The sequence below is a fragment of the Typha latifolia genome, chromosome 4, assembly GCF_019914945.1.
Source record: "Typha latifolia isolate L0001 chromosome 4, TyphaL0001v2, whole genome shotgun sequence".
NCBI lineage: Eukaryota > Viridiplantae > Streptophyta > Magnoliopsida > Poales > Typhaceae > Typha > Typha latifolia.
In genome coordinates this window covers 11,723,239-11,744,224 of record NC_133089.1, presented here as the reverse complement: position 1 = coordinate 11,744,224, position 20,986 = coordinate 11,723,239, and the positions used below count along the sequence as shown (strand labels likewise).

The 20,986-nt window shown below is 35.2% G+C and overlaps 2 protein-coding genes across 4 annotated transcripts; both read right to left on the bottom strand.

Annotated features, from left to right (window-relative positions):
- Positions 1-689: 689 nt before the first annotated feature.
- On the bottom strand, positions 690-12,814 carry LOC140786342 (methyl-CpG-binding domain-containing protein 2-like). Of its 3 annotated transcripts, XM_073134679.1 has the most exons (6): positions 12,491-12,800; positions 6,161-6,338; positions 5,751-6,073; positions 4,061-4,114; positions 2,813-2,985; positions 690-1,514 (listed from the first exon to the last, which is right to left on the bottom strand). In XM_073134679.1, the coding sequence occupies exons 2-6, from the start codon at positions 6,317-6,319 to the stop codon at positions 1,270-1,272; spliced, it is 954 nt and encodes a 317-aa protein (XP_072990780.1). In that variant the 5' UTR covers positions 6,320-6,338; positions 12,491-12,800; the 3' UTR covers positions 690-1,269. The 3 variants fall into 3 exon arrangements, with proteins under 3 accessions (XP_072990780.1, XP_072990779.1, XP_072990781.1); XM_073134678.1 differs by having other exon boundaries at positions 5,751-6,338; positions 12,491-12,814; XM_073134680.1 differs by lacking the exon at positions 12,491-12,800 and having other exon boundaries at positions 6,161-6,654.
- A 3,014-nt stretch (positions 12,815-15,828) lies between these two features.
- On the bottom strand, positions 15,829-17,597 carry LOC140787606 (uncharacterized). The gene is made up of 3 exons (XM_073136613.1): positions 17,260-17,597; positions 16,898-17,114; positions 15,829-16,522 (listed from the first exon to the last, which is right to left on the bottom strand). Exons 1-3 carry the CDS (start codon positions 17,365-17,367, stop codon positions 16,227-16,229), a joined length of 621 nt encoding a protein of 206 aa, XP_072992714.1. The 5' UTR covers positions 17,368-17,597; the 3' UTR covers positions 15,829-16,226.
- Positions 17,598-20,986: the final 3,389 nt, after the last annotated feature.

Here is a 20,986-nt window from a genome sequence, read left to right as displayed (position 1 = left end):
TCGCCACCGACAATCGCTATCCATCCATTAACCCACCTTATCAAGAAACATTTCATCTACTATAATTTAGAAAATATTTATTAAAACTACTGCTTTTATCATGTAAACTTTTTTAGAAAAATTACTTCTTATTTATTAAAAATCTCCTTCTCAATCGAAAAACCTGTCTCACATAATAAACCAATTTATAAGTCACTCTTTTTTTTTTTGAGATGACAACTCATCCTTTTGAATAATAAAATACTTTCACTAAAACCGTTTTTCCCGTTTTTTCTCTAAGATATATTATTATAAATCGCCGTCTCAAAAATAGATTTATTACTCGCTCTCTAAACATCACTCTTTTTTGCAGTAGTTTAATGAATAGTTTGAAATTTATAACATAATAATAGTTTTTTTTATCAAAAATAGTAGATTGGTCGAAAACACATGTTTACTTGGTCAAATTTACGACTGTTAAAAAATTTACATTTTACTGGGGTGAAAAGGAATAAAATGATACACTAAAAGAGGTATCATTTGGAAGATTATTGCTTTACTTGAAAAGATGATACTTTCTTTGCCAATAGAAACAATCCCTGGGAACTAGTAGAGGTCCAAAGATCTTCTGTGAGCCCCCAAATTAGGGTGATCATTATGCAATGAACACCCATTTTACTGCAAAAAACTAATTCACAGGAACAAACATCTTGAAATTCTGAAGTGAAAAACTGAAAATTACATTATAACATCATTTTCACAATGTTGATGTTTGTTCTTATCTTGTAACCTGACTCCTCAACTTCTCAAAAGTATCAAAACAGAAGTTGTAGAAATGACTATCATACACCATTCACACATCTCTTTGTCTATATAATGAAACCCACTAACTAATCCAAAATCCCACCACCACAGCCTCCTCCCTCATTGTCAAGCTCGCTATCTAATCCTGCTCTGGCATCCTCATCCACTCTTTCTATAGTCCCCGTCCTCCACCGGCTCAACCATAACTTCCACCAACCAACCATGGTCAACAGAGCATCACAAACATGCAGCTCCAGAAACCATAACATAACTTCTTTTTTTATTTTTTTTTTATTTTTTGGTAATGACACCCACATCTGTTGCTATATCTGTGCTATAACTTGGTGCATGGCATAGTCAAGCTTACAAGAAAAGGAGGACCCCTCTATGACTCATAACCATCACCAACTGTTGCTCTTGTCTATCAGAAAGCCCACCAAAAATTTACATAAGGCACCAACCAAGAGAAGAGCAGGAGATAACATGCTAAATGTTGGAGGAGGAAATGTTTCCGGATGGTTGAGCATCTTCTGCCTCTATCTTTGGCTGATCAGCCACAGGATTGCTGCTCTTTTTGATGGGTGTTCTTATTGCTTTCTTCTTTGATGGTCTTGTTGATGTTTCAGTTGGCATTCGGTTAAACTGGGCCTCAGCTGGAGTAGTAGCAGAATCTGTTAAACCACTATAAAGTTCCCGGCTTGTAGGAGGGCCAGCCCAAGATAGAGGATTCACTGCAGCAAGTAGGACATTGTAAGACCAGGGCATTAAGCACAGATAATGCAATGTAAATAATTGAATATAGTCTGCTGAACATTAGTGAGAAAATGAAATACAGTATAAATCACAATTAGTCAACATAAATCTCAATTCTATAGATTTGATTGCTACAATAATCAGGTATCAGTACTCAATAGTTGGTCCATTCAAATTGGGACCCTGGTTTCCTGCATTGATCCAGCCTTCTGCAAACCCTAATCTTTACTTAAAGATGCAAAACCGTTCACCTACGACACTTTGCCCTAGGAATTTACAACTCAGCCTGAATGTACAACTAGTTTTGATGGACAATTATGTTACCTTGATGCAAAGATAATGCAAAATTTCATCGATCACGAGGTAATCTCGTGGTAAATGAAACAATAGATATTAAAAATAAAAAATAAAAAGTTATTTAATACCTTGTCTTTTCATATATTTCCAATTTACATCCTATATTTTCAATATTTGCAAATCGCACCACGCATTTTACAAATATTTACATAACACACCTTGTTGTTAGATTCATTAATTGAACTCAACTAGACACCTAGGTAAAGTTAACCACAATAAGGGCATTACTAAAATACCCTTACCGAATCTTACCCAGCCTAAACCTAACTTCTCATCCAAGGTTCACCTCCTTCTGCACAACACTTGGTTTCCTCATTCATAATGGATCTCTCGCTGACACTGCTTTTCGATGAGGGTCCTTGTTGCCCCCTCTGTGACAACATTTCTCCCTCTCCTAGCTTTTGGATTTTGGCCAAATAAATATTATTTTGCCCTAGAAGAGGCAGACAAGGGTATTTTAGTCATTTTAGAGGATAAACATGTTGGCCTTAACAGAATATTCATTTTCTATGCCATGTACCCAAATGGTGTTAGTGTTAACCTAACCCACAAAATGTTTTGCAAAACAAAACACAAGATGTGATTTACAAATATTGAAAAATATAAGGTGTAAACAGTAACTATATGAAAATGTAGGGCAATAAATACAAATTTCCCTAAAAAATAAATGCCAGAATCTTTTAAAGTAGGTTCATCCTTATCAAAAATAGCTTTCAACCCTCAAAGGATATAGGGTAATTCTGTTAAAAGAAAATGAGAGGCTCCAAAAAGATATCATATTGTGAAACTAATGTGGGACCTCCTTTAGACCATATAATCTCATCTTCGAAGTTGCTGACACTGCTAGTTCATGGATAAAATATGATAAGAAGATTTCGAAATAAGCATAAAATGTATGACTTTCAATGCTTATACATACCATCCTCAAGTTCAAGAGGCCTTGAGACTCCTAAATCAGCACCATCACTAGGATTGTTAACACGAGGAACACGTTTCCTCACATAGTTCTCTTGGAGGGGTCTAGGAATCTGAAATGAAAATTGAGATAGATCGACATCTTGTCTAATGTGCTCCGGGCTATCAACCAAATACCTGCAGAATTAAAAAACAAGGTTAAGATTAAACCAGTTACAAGATTATACTCAATCTCAGATACAACTGCAAGATCAAAAAACTGGAGATTTCTTGTTAATGGCTAGTTAATAATAGATGTCTCCAAGCATGTAAAAACAAGCTGTGCTCGAGAAAGCAAACTCAGCTCTGTTTGGCTCAGTTAAACCTCAAAGTGAGCTCGAGCTCAAACAGAGCCGACAGGTTCTCTGTCAAGCATGGTTCATAATAATACCGAGCTGGCTTGCTATCATTCACAGGCTTGTCTAAGGGGGTGACTGCAATAATGAGAAAAAAAAATCAAAAAAGAGAGGACGGTAAAGGGTCTGGAACCCATAACATTCATCTTGAAGTGTGGTGCAATCTAGCAACTTATCACAAGTACAGATGTAACAAATGTAAGGCTTGATCACATATAACACTTCATTCATGTATACAAGCTCATAGAGACAAATTCAAGCAAGGTAATGTTCAGCTCAAATTCTGCCTGTCACAAGATAGAATTTTAGTCTCCAATAGCACCTTAGGCTAAAATCAAAAACCAAATTAAAATATAAAAAAAATAAATCTTACCCCCTTGAAGTTTGATAAAAAATCAGCCAACTCCTTGGACTTTCATTTGTGACACGGCCCCATTGCAGTTCTGACTCATGTGCAACCGGTATCTTTTTTTGTCCAAAGATAATGATGAGGGCAATTTTCCGTTAACTGTCAAACTATTGACATTTTTGTTGTTATCTTTCATTCTTTATGAGATGTTTGCACTTTGCAATCCAAACCTTAGAAATGAGAGAGATTTGAAACAAAAGGAGCATATGACTTTTAAATTTTCATAAAAAAAAATCAAATTATTACTTAACTAAAAGGGAATATTTGTATGTTTATATTAGAACTAATGGTTGTTAGGTAGTGCAAATATGTTAGAACCACAGGCGGGTTAGTATCACAAATAAAAGTTCAGGGGGCATGCTGAAATTTAGCCAAACTACAAGTGGGTAAAATATATTTTTCCCACGAAAAAAGGAAAAAGTGTCAATCAATACAGTTACTGGCGTACCTTTGAATTTCAACCATGGACCTTAGTTTCTTCCCAGTTGGAGAAACATAATACCTGAAAGAAATAAAATACCCATTAGCACAGAAAGCTCTTATCAGCATACATCCTTGTTTGCCAGCAATTACCAGGATGCCAGTTTCCTAATTTTGAAAAGTCTTTGGCCAAGTAGAGAATACTAGTAGAAAGGAAGGAAGAAAGTAACAATATGGCAGAAGAGTTTGCAAGAAATCATAGTAAGCTGAATATATTCCTGGTTCAGTGGGAGTGAAAACTATTCCGGAATTAATAAGAAAAGAATTAATATCATAAAGATGAGGGCTCTAATACTTTAATTACTGACAAACCTTTGTTCAAGTTAATAGAAAGCAAAAAAGCATGATTACTAGTTCCTGAACCCAAAATTTTGTTCCTGTGCTCTCTTTTCTCCCATAATGGAAAGCAATTCATAATTATCTATTTGCAAAATTGATGAGGAATAAAATATCTGTTGGAATGCTTAGTTGCTAGATTATACACTAGTAGAATTTGGTTCTATCCAATAATTCAAAAACTCAAGTAGTGGACAAAAAGCATCAAAGCATTAGAAACAGTTGACAAGGGAAAGAACAATTTGCTACAGTTCAGAGAGCAAATGAAAATGAAAAAATAACTGTCTAACAACATATACAATAGCATGTGCGACCAATTGATATGCAGCCCAAAATCCAGAAAGCCATGTTAAACTATAACAGTGACAATACAAGAATTGGTTATGTAATATCATACTGCCTAAACATATATAACACTAACACCACAAAAAGTATAATTCTCCTAAATTCTCATACTACTACAATTAAGTCATATAAGAAACGCACTATCTTTTGACATCATTCATACATATAGAGGACCAAATCATATTCCAAAAGATCCATCTTGGGAATAATAATCATTCAGCAAAAAAGTTGATTCTAAATTTTAACTTAATTGGCAAGCTACTAATCGAATAACGAGTTCCATCAGTAAACCTACAAAATGAATTTCATCTGGTATCACCAATTACTGAACATGTGAAGAACTGCAGCAATATCTCAAACAAGCAAAAAGTACTAGACTTTTGAAGAAGCAAAGTATACATATATGGACCAGTGGAATATAGACTATAATTAAGTAATCAAGTAATAGAATGGTGAAATAATCTGTCAGTGGAATAAACATCAATCCCTATTTTATATTATCATTTTGGTTCAGTTTGAAGTTGAACATACTCTTACGAGTCTTATCTATTATCTGGAGACTGGAGGTAATTATTTTAACTTTATTGTCCATAACTCCGTATTTTCTTAATAACTTAAAACATAAGTGAAGAATTATATTCCTTAATGCTAGAAATCATCACTTTTTGATCATATTTCCAAGTCGCCATTCCTTCACACAGAATGATATTTGTTTAATCTTGTTTATACGTTAAAGTTTCTTATATTATGGTAGCAATGCTCTTTACTTGTTATTAAGGCTGAATCAATTCCTTGCTTAGTGAAAAAGATGGGTGGCTTCCTCTCCCTATATCTTATATCTGTCTCAGCTCTTGCATGGAATTTTTAAAGAAATTGCCAATCAACCAAAGGAGAAAATTCTTTTGATGCAGGAATAGCCAGCTAAATCTGAAAAGTAAAGCAAGGAGAAAAGAAGAAAAGAAGAATAGAAGACATACACATCAGCAAATTTGCTGCTCCCTTCACCTCTGATTCTGAGTAACCTTTCCCAACCAGGAGGGGGTTGAGCAATGTTAGGTTTATCAATCGCCCAGAGCCTACTGCCATCTTGAGATATATCTTCTGGATCTTCACATGATATGTCGGAACGCCATTCACGGGCTTGTTCACATACAAAATGATTTTGCAGAATATTTGCACGTATTTCTTCATACTTCTCTTTTGTTGGAATAAGCCTCCATTTAAAACATGTCGCACATTGTACAGTGAATGCTCCAATAGAAGGCAAAACTCGGTTGGATGAATTTGGTGGTATGAAACTCTGAAAGGATAAACCATCATTCTCTATGGGCCCCATAACTGCATTTGCTTCTTGACCCTTATCGCATGTATCAGGGTTATAAATTACCAGCTGGTTGGATGCATTTTCAGTTGAACAATGACCATTCTCCTCTGTATCAACCTCAGCAATATTGAATGACATTTTGCGGCTCTTTTTTGAAGGTCGTGGAGATTTAAAGGTATCCTCCTTAGTGTTGGGTAGATCATCTCCTAGATTTGACAGCATCTCATTCAAGGTTCTGTACCTGTTCTCATAATTTAAGATTCCATAACAGCTAATAAGGAGGGATTCCCTGAAGCTAAAAGGATCCCCTGAAATAGTAAATCTAGAGTATAGACTTATAGGGCAGAAAGACCAATGCAGGCAAACATAAAAATCAGATAAAAATAGCTCATTGCATGCCTTATCAGACAAGTGTGGCCCAATAAGATTCTTTGAACTTCGAAAAATTAAACAGGTTTATTAATGTATGGATACACAGGCTAGTGCAAACTAATGTCAATATGAAAACTGCAAAGACATATAGTCTGCCATGCAGAAATCAGGTCCTCTCAGCAGTAAAAAGGGGTGAAGAGCTAAATCATAAAAAAAAATCGACAAAAAATGTAGTTTGCTGTGACTTACATCTCAGGTCAAGAGATCAAAATATTATGCATGAATTGGTATTGACTGATTCCAGCATGCAGAGACGGAGCCAGTAAGATCTTTGGGTGGGTGGGGGGGGGGTGCCTCCTTAAATTTGAAACTATGTTTAGCAGACCTAATTAGTCATGTGGTGGAGTTAGGTTGCCCCACTATGAAGATATCAATATTCATTTTATGTGAAATAAAATAGTAGATTTATAATATTTTAAACGTTTCGAATCCCAATAGAGATAGAGATATTTGTCTTGTCTCACAAGTCTTCTAAAAAGTAGGTTTCTAAAAGATATCCCTACCTTATATAATATATATAAAATTATGAGGTTTGAACTAGATTTTCTATGTAAGCAAAGCTATAACTATATAACTTTTCTTGGCCTTTCCCTTCACTCACATCTTCTCTCACATGCACTTTTTATTATCTCTAAAACTCAAATCCTAATAATCCAAAATAATTGAGGAGGAGACCTCAAAGCATTGCAAAGATAAAGATGCAAGCGGTTGAGAGCCCATGATAAAACATATCCTGTAGCTCTTCCATATTGCACATTTGCACTCACTGCAAATAGTTATTGTTGATAAGCATTTTATATATTTTAGTTAGGGTATTTTCAAGGGTGACCGCTAGTGTAAACTAGAAGAGATCAAGTTCAAAAGATTAACTAATTGTTTTGTATGAAGTTGTATACTTATCGGATAAGGAGAACCACGAATCATGCACATTCTTATACTTGAATTTAAGGTATGCTAAATTATCAAGTTCCTAAAGTTTGTCTCCTTTTGCTGTTGGATAATGTTAATGTGTTCTTATTATGCTTCGAGTTAAAATATTTAGTAATGAAATTTTACTTGATTCTTTTTCTTTTCTTTAATGTTGTGCTATAATTTTAGTCTTAAACTTGAAGTAACTGTTTTATATTTCTATTTTTATAATTAATTTTTTACTAATATATTTTGTCAGATTTTGCATATTACTATGTGGTTCTTTGTATTTTTATTCTATTTTTTTAATATATTTTATTGATTATGATTTAGTAATGATTTGATGTGACCTAAAAAAATGAATATAATATTTTGGCCCCTTATATCCTGGCTTTGCCACTACAAAGAGGTGAATATTTCTGAGTTTCAACAATGAGATTTCAGAAATATGTTTTCCAATGGATTATAAATTTCATAGTTTGATGAAGTCTGTTACAATAGATATGTTAATTGTGAAGAATAGGCCAATCTGAAGACTTGCTACTGTAAATTCTATACATAATTCAAGCTTCCAAAACTGCTAAGATGATCAATTTGGCATATTTAACTCATATCTAGACCCTATAAATCTGTTAAGAAGGTCTTATCTGTTAGAATTCAGTATAATAAAATGACTGAACCCTATAAATCCATTGAACATGTTGCATTTGTCTGTGATCATTCGGGAGCCAAGCAGTAGCAAGAAGAGGCAAACTAAGCATGATATTGAAAAGCGGCTTTGGTGGGCCGAACAACATAATTGGGCTTTGCTAGTCAATTTGGCGCTTGGCAAGATTGGCGGGCCGACTTGGTGTTGGTTAAAACTTAAAAGAAGAAAAAAAAACTTAGCTACCCTAAATCCTCTCCTCTCTCGAGTTCTCTCCTTTCTCAATAGTGGACGGCAAGCAGTGGACAATGATATCTAGAGGTCGGGCTCATGCATCAGCATGGAGGTCAGGGTTGTGCGAGGGTGTAGAGCAAAGATCCCCTTCTAGGGTTTCTTATTGCCTTCTCTCACTAAAATGGAAGTGAGGAGGTGTTGGCAAAGCTAGGAACTTATGACATTAGCAAGGAAGGGAAGGAGAGAGAGGAGGGAGAGGAATAGGCTTTGTGAGAGCTCACGGGTTTTCCATTGCATTCTCCCGCTTCAGATTGAGGAACAAAATGGAATAGGACTTGATAATAATAAGAAAGGCCTACTTTGCAATTGAGATTTAGTTTATTTGTAATTGAAGCTTAAAAAAGATGTACGCCATCGAATTGGCCAATAATTTAAATCAATTATTAAGCTATTAGAAATAGGCTTGAGTTGTTCAAGTGCAACTCAGAATGTTTGCAAGAGTTTTTGACCAAAATAGGCCTCCTCATGTGCTAAGCCATGCCAACCCGTGCCGATGTGGAGCCTATTTTTTTTTTCCTTATTTCCATCAATCATCATCAAAGAACTTCAGTATTATTCTTGTAACAACAAATGAAGTCATCAACATTAATATGGTTAAAAATTATCAACAGTATTTAATGCAATACTTTTGTATTCTTTTTGTACTTGCAAATGAACTCTTTGGCGTGCCGAAGACCCAAAAACATTTTCAAATATTTTAATTTTTTATTAAAAATATGTTGGATGCATGCCAATTGCATGCAGAGCTGTGCTGAGGGCATGTCGGTCGGCACGCTTCGTGCAAACCAGCACATGCTGTGCTGGGGTGGCAAGGCACGTGCCTTCGGCACAACCATCGTTATAGTTATGATATGATATGTCGTATATAATTATGTTTAATTTTTTATATATTAAAAATGCTAGACCTAGACACCTTGGTGTTTTGGCACACGTCTTCCTCCTAGGAATTAGGCGGTGGCGTGACCACCCGTCACCCCTTGGTTGCCTTTCACTATACCGAAACTAAGAACACACGAGTTACTGGTTGTTTAAGGTGATCCCTTTAGGTTCCATCCAAACAAACATGAAGAAATGTTGGATATAGTAATAACTGTTGAATATTCTTCAATTACTATCATTGGGAAGCCTGACAAGTTTTGTTCCTAGTTTTTTTTAGACAGACTTATACTCACTTTATCTACTACACAAGAATTAAGGAGAGGCGCTATTTATAGTTTACCTTATCATCTAATATAAGAATAGATCATACACAAATTTGTTAGGTTGGCTTAAATACTGGGGAACACTTTGCCCCTATTTGTTTCAATATTATCTTTTTTCCAATTCTAGATTAAGGAACACTACTGTAGATTAGAAATACTATTCAAATTATTCCACACATAAACCTGATTATAATTTTATCCTTGATTTGTCTAAAATTATTTAAAAAACTATCTCTCCTCTAACTTACCATCCACCTATCTCATTATACAAACCAAAAGTATCCATTCAATTTTTCCACTTACCTCCTCTCTCCAACTACTCACTGATCTCATTTATTACTCATGTACAGTGTATTGAAAGGTGCCCGCGGATTGCAGGCGGTCACCCCACCGCCTAGCACCTAGGCAGAAGGCGGGCACCAAGGCGGTGTAATATTTTAATATATAAAAATTAAAAATAATTATATATGATATATAGTATATTCTAATATAACTAAAAATTAATACTAAGATTACAAGTACCCAAAATAGAATCATAACTAATCCTTTTTTCTCATTTAACAATCACTGAGATCCTAAAAAAACTAGAAAATTAAAAATCCCACACTATCCTTCAGTACTACTTCAAATCCCAGCTTGTCATCCATTTATAGTAGGGGTAAAATTGGAAACATAGGAAAAAAAAGCTTGAAAACGAGGGAAGTAGAGAGCGAGAGATAGCTTAGCATCTTATCGCCGGACAGAGAGAAAGCTGTAGCGAAAGAGCGAGAAGGGGCAAGAGATGCAAATGAGCTCGTGCTACCGCTTGTCGTTGCCACTCGTGCTACTGTTGCCGCTTGCCATCGCTACAGCTCGTGCTACTGATGTCGCTTGCTGTCACTGCCGCTTAGGGCAGAAAAGGAGGATCGAGTGAGAGGGAAGATTGAGGAGATCGATGTTATTTTCTTTTTTAAAGTTTGCCAGAATCCGACCCGTGTATATCGACCTGACCCGTGTCTAGTGGGCCGCCATGCACCAAAGCGAGCCGCCAGGTGCCAAAGCGGCCCGCCCCGAGCACTAATGTGGCCTGCCCACCTTTGGCAGGCCGCATTGCTACTTTGCGGGGCGGCCGCCTTTACCGCTTTTCAAAACATTGCTCATGTATGTGTTGCATGCTACAAGAAATGACAACACTTTAATTTAAATTTATACGTCAAATTAAGAGTATTTGAGTCAATTTATTAGTTGTACTTCTATCTAACTTTATGTCATATTAAAGATAATTATTACACCACTATTCTAGATACAAACAAATACTAGAATATCCTACTCTAGATTAGAGATAAAATTTTACGAGTAAATTCTAGAATAGCTACTCTAGATTTTTTCTTAATCTCAGAGCAAATAGGGCCTTTAGTATTTAGATGCATGAGCCACAAAGCAAGCTCAAAGACCAAAAAAGTGGTGTAACATTAACAAATCATTTTCAAGAACACTTAATAGAAAGTATGATAAAAGATTCAACATATCATCATTCCTTAACCGGGATGGTAAGGCCTCTTATTTGGATTGGATCTAGTTCTTACGTGCTAGCTTTTTCTTTCCATAGCCGGCCAAATGACTACTAGATCATCAGTCTGGCAAAAAAGATGTCGACTTTACAGAATAAGAAGTGACGGGCTGGGTTATGTGCAAGCAAAGCCCGCATCTTTGCCAATTGTAACTCCTATCTGTCAAGGGTTGGCAAAACCATGGAGGTATAATGAGGATAATGTAGTTGATGAATGTACGGTTTAATGAAAACTTATCTATTGGGCACAATTTGGAATATCATATTAGAGTCCGTGGTTCACATTTAACATGAGTGAATACTAATCAAAAGTATAACAAGAGTAAACACAAGACAAACCATAAGTCAGTTTAGTCAACACTCCAAAGCAAAAAATCATGCTTCTTACCTAGTTCCAAATTTTCAAGTTGCGTCATGGTTTTATAGCTTGGAGGGAGAAAAGAGGGAACCAAGATTTGGTTCTTGGAGCTACTTTACTAGTTCAACAACTGCGGAACCCAAGAAGGACGAAAAGTTGCATTGATTGGTGAAATAGCTAACCCATCCAAAATTTAAGAAAGTTTGTCAAAATATGCATAAAGTCATCCTAACAGCCTCGTCATCTTCACTAAGTGCTACTAAATAAATAAAAAGCCAAATAAGATGGCATTACACAAGGAAATGGTCAATAATAAGGAAGATTTTAGTATAGAATCATCAACATGCCAAACCAAGAAGAAGACCAAGAAAGAACAATGCAATAGAAGAAAGAAACAAGTACATTTTTTTAAAATAACGCAAATAGAAAAAGTTAAGAAGCAGAGTAGGATCTTCACATGATACAATAAGGTGTAGGAAGTGGCCCAACAATGATTAGCAAGTATTAATGCAAAACGAGCCTCTTGAAACCATATACAGCCTCCATTTTTTTATGTGCAAAACAAGAAAGACAGCATTTCCTTTATTTGTGACTCAAATTATCGAAGCATCATAGATGATATATAAGTGAAACATCTCTTAGATCATCAAAGTTTCTAACTCTATAGGAGACAACAAATATATAACTCCACATCACAATACTAGAAAATAATCATTACTAAGATAACAAGTAAAAACTACTTAGAACTTAACAAACGCCATCCTTTCGGATTTCAACCCACAATCTTCCAAACCAACGGAAAAGTGGGGACGGGACCAAAAAAGAAAAAAAAGAAAAGAAATTTTCGGCCAAAAAGAGCCGACAAGTCGGGAAAGAATATTCTTCCGCCACTTATTCAAAACCTGAAATCGGGAATATTCTTCCGATCCAATTGAAACAACGATGAAATCGAGCTAAAAAGAGCGAAGAAAGATCTCGACAATCAATCGCATGTACCACTTACTAATCGAACAAACGAAGCGATTCTTGTGGCGACCCTGAATCAGCGAGCAATGGCGGAGAATTCCAGGAGAGGTGTGCAAACAAGACGGCAATGCACGGATTGGGATCTTGGAGAGTAGCCGCGCCTCGAGATCCGTGGAGCTAATAGGGGCTCGCTCTCTCTCCTCTTTAGACAAATACTTTGAACAGGTCTAGCCACCCCCCACCCAGAGGTGATCATCGAGTTCCGCCCGGCAGATCGGGCGGTGCCCTCTATTTGCCAGCTCGTCTGTTAATCATTTGAGGGCCGGATGGCCTATCTGAAATAGTCCAGCCGATTATCCTTAATTTAGCCCGTTAGAGAACTGGCTTGGGGTCAGCCTACTTAAAAAAAAATTCGGCTTTTTTTAAGGATAAATTTTGCACACATTTTCAATATAAATTAAGTATATTTATAACTTGAGGCATATATTTGTTGTTTGGTTGCAAAATATAAATGTTACCTTGAATAAGTTTATATAAGAAGTTATGTTTAATTAAATTGTAAGAATTTTGTTTAGAAAACGTGCATAACTTTATCTTATCCATCTGCTTGTGATAAAGTATTATGTATAACTTATTGCATGACTTATCTTAAATAAAGTTTTATATATAAATATGTGTTTGGTTGTAAATTATATTTTAAAAAAAATTTAATTCACGAATAAGTATCTCTTATGCACAAACCAACACTATTTTATTCTCTAGAAGTCTACTCTAAAATTAAAAAATTACACCTATAAACTAGTTGTTATTACTATTTAAAATATAAAAGAGTAAAAATGAGAATATGTGTGTGTGTTTTTCTAGGAACCAGTACTTTTCAATTTTAATTTTTTTTTTCTAGAGGGACTATTTTTAATTTGTTGGGCCTAGTTTTCTAATTTTAATCTATTGGGCCTAGTCCATAAAGCCTACTTATTAAAGTAGTGTATCTTCATTGTTCACATGACCAGCCCATGCGTGGGCTTTTATGCAACGTAATAGGACTTTCAAATTGAACCCATAGGTAAAGACTTGGCTCGTCTACCCATTTTAGACTTGAGTTGGGCCTAAATAGGGTTTGGTCAAGCTTAACTCAGTCAAAGTTGGGCGAGTTCAAATTGGACCAGGCCGACCCTAATTCGTGTGGGCCAAATGATCATATCTATATGCACCGCCCATGTGCCCTCACAAACACGTTCCTCACTTCATATGACATAATACTGAAGTTATATTGGCTAGGATTTAAGATAGATCTAATATATTCATTTTACCCTTGACCATTAATAGGAGGTGAGATGAATTGATTGGGCCACCTAGCTCACAACTACGCTTTTGACAACACCTATATCTTCGGTGCGAATCAATCTGATGTATGTATATGATCAAACATTTTCTTATCCTTCGATCAATCTTTTCAACTCATCTCTATCCAACTCATTGCTTCCATTCTCTCAGGATTTATCACACTTGAGACTAGAGAGTGTTAGAATATAAAATATAAAAATTACTGTTCTCTAACAGCTTAAGCTTTTAGAGTAGTTAGTGAGTTAATATGGCATCAGGACAGATATTTGAGTTTAAATCCTAATAGACACATATGTAAATATATAAGACCTCCACCATTTAAATCAAGCTCAATTCTTGGGCATATCAAAATGTCTTATCCCAAAAGTGAGGAAAGTGTTAAAATAAAAAAATATAAAACCCACTATTCTCTAATAGCTTAAGCTTTCGGAGTAGTTGACTCATTAAAGACTCACCTTTGATTTGGAACAATGTGATAACCTAATCTTGATTTGTCTCCTGTTTGATCTAGCTGCAATTGCGATTTGGATTAATATATCTTAAATAGATTTGGAGCTTTTCTAAAAGTTGCCAAATTTTATTTACATAAGTCATCTTCTATATATGTTTAATCTGATAGATTTTTAGGGTAAAAAATCTTTGCTACTTAATACCTAGTTTATAAGATTTCTGTAGCTAAAAATGTCTAGAAGATTTGGTTTTGTTTATCATTCAATATCCTCGTAGATAATTCAAGATAATGAATTTTATTTTTTCATTAAAATATATCAGAGATCTTCTTGTATTCATGTTATTATTATTTTTTTTTTTGAATTTGTCTTGTATTCATGTTATATTATGAGGAATGTTATCTAAGTTCATTTGTGCCTAATGTTTTTTTGGAATGAATGCTGTAAGGTAAATTGCATGGACTTTAGATCTGGAGCTATGTTTAAGGATTTGCACTATGGGAAGACAAATAAGCTAAGAATGCAATGGGAGGCACAAATTATTGGCTTAATTAAGAAAGATGATGTTGTTTGAAGATATTTGCAAGTGAATTAGAATATTGATATCTTTGTGCTAGTAATTAATGTAAGAATAACTTCAAAGAAAGTTAATGAATCATTTATGACAAGCTTGTGATGATAAATAAGAAATATAGGTTTGTTAGAATTGTTTTTTGATTTTTAAATTAGCTATCATTTGCTTCTTAAATGATATGAGGCCATTGCGATATTAAATTATAGTTTGGAGGATGCAAGTGTAATTAAATCTAAAGTATATGCATATTTTATACAACATCAATTTTTAATGTAAATATGACAGATTTCTATCCCTAGTAAAAATTATTATGATTTTACTTTGGTTTCAAACTATTTAATAAAATACTGTAGATGTTGCCATTTAAACGCCACTTTAAGGAAATGAGAGTTTAGGTAAAGGAGAGTTACATTCAGTAAAAATATTTTATTTTTCTAAAGAAAAATTAATACAGGATGCTACTTAGGATATTTACTTTGAGGAGATTGATTTACTTCTCTAAAAGAGATTTACTTAAAAGAACCAACAAGACTATTTACTTATCAAAAGTTATTGTAGTTTGTATATAATTTGAACTCTAGTAGTGGATTATTAATAATTTTTTTCTTAGGGATGGTAGATAAGTCAATGGCTCAACTTTTTAATATTATGGGTGAACAAGTTTTATTCATACAATGAAATAGGAAAATAACAAGCTATGCCGTATTCTGATTGTTTTTCTTTGTATTTACTTCAATGTTAACTCCTTATTTTAGGCCATGAAAGACTCAAATCTTTTCTGCAGTTTGCCAACTCTGCTAAAGACCACTCGATGCTCACAGCTAACAACTGAAATCTTTCTTACTAACTAGACCCATATGATGAATATTCCCTATGGAATAGTTTGCCAACTCTGCTAAAATCCATAGAGATAAAACTCTCAGGCAGTACTACATGTTGATGAATAATTATTAGACCTCCAAGATCGTGTAGCTTTAAAGATGGAGTTCACTTCAGATAATAGTAATCTTTTATCTTTAACAGTAAAGTTCCAAGGATTTTCATATTGAAGAGATCTCCCTATAATGTTTTCACATATGTCACTAACATCATTAGTTTGAACCACCTTAGAACCACAACTAGATGTATTACAAAGAACAAAGCATCAACTCGTATTACAAGATCAAATGCTTTTACATGAGTTGTGCCATCAAAATCAGAATCTTGCAAGCATTATTATGTTGTGAAGGATGTCCCATTTGTTGCTCCCATTCCCACATTTTGCTTCCATAGAAAAACAGAATGGCCCAGCAAGAAATTCCTACTCAAGAGTAACCCTTCAGAAGACCAAAGCTATAAAAAAGAAGCTTCATAAGATATGCTCTGGCAAATTGGTTATCATCATGCAGCTGCTTCTATCACCATAATCACCACATTATGGGGGTCGATGGGTTTGTCGCCAGAAGCTGCGGATTCATGCAGTGTTGTTGCCATTGATGCAAGCAATCACCTCCATTTCCTCCACCAGGAGCTGCTTGATCTATGTCTTCTTCTATCTCCATAGAAGTACCTTGAGCTCCCTCAGACTCCATCTCCTCCTCTGCTATCTCGTTCTGCAATTTGTGTGGAGATACCCAAGGAACAACAGCTAAGCAGTTGTTAACCCCAGATGGTTTGCTTTCCCAAAATTGACTATGATTCATCCCTTGATGCAAAATTTGATCTGCAAAAGTTCCAGAGAAGCCAGACCACTCAACACACTATGGATTTTACTTCTCTTTCATCATGACATAGATATAGTAGTAATGAGACAGAGATTATTCAGAGTACAACATGTAATTTTCACAACTTCAGATGAGATCAGAGAGCCCAAGATAGTGGCAAAATGGGCCTTATTTGCCACCAAGATTATCCTGGGTAGAAGTTTGAAAAAGATAGCTTTCTCCTATCAAACTCTAAAATATCCAAAAGATAATAGAAATCCTTTGGAAACCCAGTTTGATCAAGGCTTATGCACGGAGAACAAATCCAAACAAAGGGCTTGAACTTGGTCATTTGATAAAGGAAAATTACACATAAGCTTTGAAAACGAACTTACTCTTGAATCCATGTATCAAATCCGAGCTCACTCGGAAAGAAACATTCGACTGAGATGGGCCAATCAGCAGCTGGGCATCCACTGGCTTATACAAGACAAGAGCTCTCTCCTCGTTGGAAGGAAGAGTCGGCACCGAGTCGTCATCCATCACCGACTCTACTATGCCGGCTACGCTCGGCAACTGCTCTTCTTCCATGATCGGAGGCAGATCAGCATCCTTCAAGGAAGAAGGCGAATTAGAAGAGAGAGAGAGGGGGAATCCTCAAAATATCAAATTTTAATACATTGAAAGAACTAAAATTCTCAAAAATCAACAAAAAATTACTTTTTTTTTTTCTTCCAAACGGGTGCGGTTTGCTTACCAATCTCCTAATCTTTCTCGCGGGGGAGCAGAGCGAGAACTCGGAGAAATCGTTGTTCACTTCTTCCACGTCCTTTCTCTTCATCTTTCCCGCCACAAATGCCGCCATCTCTGTCTCTCTCTAGCCTATTTCCAACTCTAAATCCAACTGAAATCACCAATTCCCACCAAATTCGTCAAAAAATGCTTCGAAAAATCGACCAAACGGCAGCGAGGCCGTCAATTGCACCAATTACTACCGTCGATCTCAAATCCTTCCCAGATTCTAGGGTTTCTTCTCTCCTCTCTGAAGTAGTACGTAGAGCACTGGTTTATGGTCGACGAATGATCTAATAGTTTGGGGCAAAGAAAGTAGAGGATTCTATGTATTTATAATTGTAGGAATTTTATACATTTCGTTCCCTGGTGCATTTTCTTTTGCTAATTTATTTAAAATCCTCTCATTATGTGCCAAGTTTCTGGGCGCACAAAATTCACGTTTAGAGTTTGCAGCAAATCGACATATATGGAGAAGAAGAATTAAGCGGTTGTTTCCTCCGATCTCTCGATTACTCCAGAAGGAACTTTAGAAGATGTAGTCGGATTAGTTAGATCTGGACTGTTGATTTATATATATGCGATCGCAGCCGTTGGAGTAATAATGATGGAAACTGTGTGAAGAGGTGCAAATGGATCGGGTAATTTTGACCGGATCTCTACCCGAGTTTCAGAAACTTGGGACTTTTTCTAATGTAAGGGGCTGTTTGATTTAAAGTTTTCAAAATGCAATATACCAACATCTTTAGTTCTTTAGTGGAGGGGTAACTCTAGTTCATCCCCCTTCAAAATAATTGAGTCAGCTCAAGCTCGGTTCAATAAGCTCAATTAAGCTCGTCTCAAAAATAAGTAAAGTCTTAACCTTCAAAATAGGTTTAATAATAATTTTAAACCAAGCTTGACGTGAGCCGGCTAAATAAAATAAGTTTGATAAGGCTCAATAATAATATACATATATAATATGAGTAATACTTTTTATACTATATTATAATTTTGTTATATTTTAAGATTTACTTAAGTGAATCATTATGTACTTTGATCTTATAGAGTTTAATTCTAAAATTTAATTCTATTAATTTCTATTTTTGAATTAGGCTTTATTTTAAACATAATTTAAGCTTGATCGGGCTTAAAATTTTGCTTAAATTGATTAAGACTTGAAATTGCTTATTGATTGGCTAATTTAGGCTCGAGCTTAATATTAGCTCAAAATTTGCTCGAATTAAAATAATTTCAATTTGATTTATTTATTAACTTGTGATGATTGTCACCCTCATAAGACTTGGACCGACCTCTAGTTTCCATGACTAGAACTTGCGAAATAAATTTACTGAAAGATTTCCTTCTAATCTATTTATTTAGCAAGCTACTTGTAACTTCGCTAATTGTCACAATTCCTTTCGGCGCCGAATTGCTCAAAGAGACTTCCAAAATATTCCAAGATATGACAAGGTATCCAATAACAACAATGCTTGGATTTCATCTTCTAGCACTATCTTCATAGAAGCAAATTGATTCACAATGCTTTGGACTTCATTTAAATGCTTTGCTATAAGTTCCCCGCTCATCTTGCATTTCAAATTTATAAAATTCTGAATGAGAAATGTCTTATTTTTCGAGGTCTTCACTAATATAGGTCATGTAACTTTTTCACAAACACTTGGCAGATGTCTCGTTTGCAATAAGGTGAAAAATAATATTATCTAACCATTGACGGATGTTAGCCACATCTTTTGATCTAGCTTCTTCTAATAATCATTCGATATGTCTTTAGGCTTGTGTTTCACTCCCTTCAATTGGTGTATACAAATCTTTGCAATAAAAAATATCTTCTATCTTGCGCTTTCATATTATCCAATTATTTTTGTTGAGAGAAATTATCCTATTCTCAGTGCTTAAATACATTACAATGTGCACAATAGAGACATATCTAATCAAGGATTTGATACCTATTATTAAGAAAATGAACATTTCTTACCCATGTACAATCAAATGAGAGCCACCAATTTGTTATAGGAATCTAAACAGAAACAATCAATGCAGTAGAACAATAGTAACCTAAGCAAATAATTACACTGAGATTTTTACATGAGAAATGGTAATTGGAAAAAATCATGAGGCCTTGCCAAATATATATCTTATCTAGATTACACTAGAGTAGGGGTGAAACTGGTTGGATTAAGTTCAACCTGCTACCCGATCTAGATATGGATACAAATAGTTATTTAGGAAAAAGAACTCGGATTCAAATAAGGATATGGGTATAAGTAATTTTATCATATTCGGATTTGTATATAGGATATTTAGCAAAATATAAATAACTAAGTTAACTAACCAAAATACCTAATCCGGCATTCCTACTTACTATGGCGCTACCCAACCCGCTAACACCCAACTCTATCATCTCTTTTGGTCTTTGTTTCCCCATCTCAATCTGTCACCATCACCACTCTGTCTCTTCACCAAGCCCCGCCTCCTCCCTCCTTGAGCTTGCCATCACCAAGCTTCGACCGCACGCTTACACAGCCTCAAAGACCGCACAAAGGGGTTGACCAAGAACACTGCGTGAGAGCTTGGGAAACACAGGATACAGGACAACTACATCTCCTCTTTCAGCATGACCATGTCGATGCTAATCAATGCGTGGAGGGAGAAGGAGGATGAGCAAGATATAGAGATGTCCCCGCTTGGTATCCCGATATTGGAGGAGATGGAGGAGATGGAGAAGATGGAGAGGAAATTGGGGACGCTAAAAGGAGCAACTTTGAGGGCTAGAGACATGGCCAAGGACAAGTATGTGAGCGGCCATAACTTAGTGGTTGATGGAGGAGGGGCTACCACCTCAAGAAACGTCTTGCTCTTGCTTTTTATTTTTATTTTATTTTATTTCTTTTTTACTTTTTCTTCCCATTGGATTATAATTTATGAGCAATTCTTGATATATATACTTCTTTACTATATTAATATGTCAATGCTCAATTGAAATGATCTATTGTTTATTGTGTGGTGTAATTTTGTTAATAATGTTATATTATGTAGAATGTGTTATTTTCTTTTGATTGTAATGATGTGTTCTATTTTGTTTGTTGAGATTGATTCCGCTAACTTTATGTATTTGACATACAAGAATTATTTTTGTGGAACTCTTAGTTTTTTGTGTTGATCGTGTCTAAAAGAAAGGTCATAATCTATTTAAGATTTAATATGTATCTATTTAAGATCCAATCCATATTTGAAAACTTTTTAATCCGTATCCAAAAATTATCTGATCGGTATTCGAAAATTATCCTTAGCCTTTAGTTATGATATGATATTTAATTTTCTATCCATCAAATATCCGTATCTGGATCTGTATCCGAACTAAAAGTATAAATGCCGATATGGGTTGAGTACTACCAGATCAATTTTCATTCATACACTAGAGGCAAACACGCATACTTCTTAAGAAAAAATAATATATTAAGCTACAATCTCACCATTTCGTAGAGTACTAAAATAAAGGGATAGTGAGAAGAGGTGAGAAACCTATGGAGAGAGCTAAAGATGATATGGAGAAGCGTATGAACAAATCACAACACGAGATCGCAAGATCTCCTCCAAATGCACCTTTTTCTTTTGCTCACTTGACAAAAATATTTCTTCTCTATTGCCCATTTTTGTAACATCCAGGAAAGAAAAACCCTTCTCCCTCT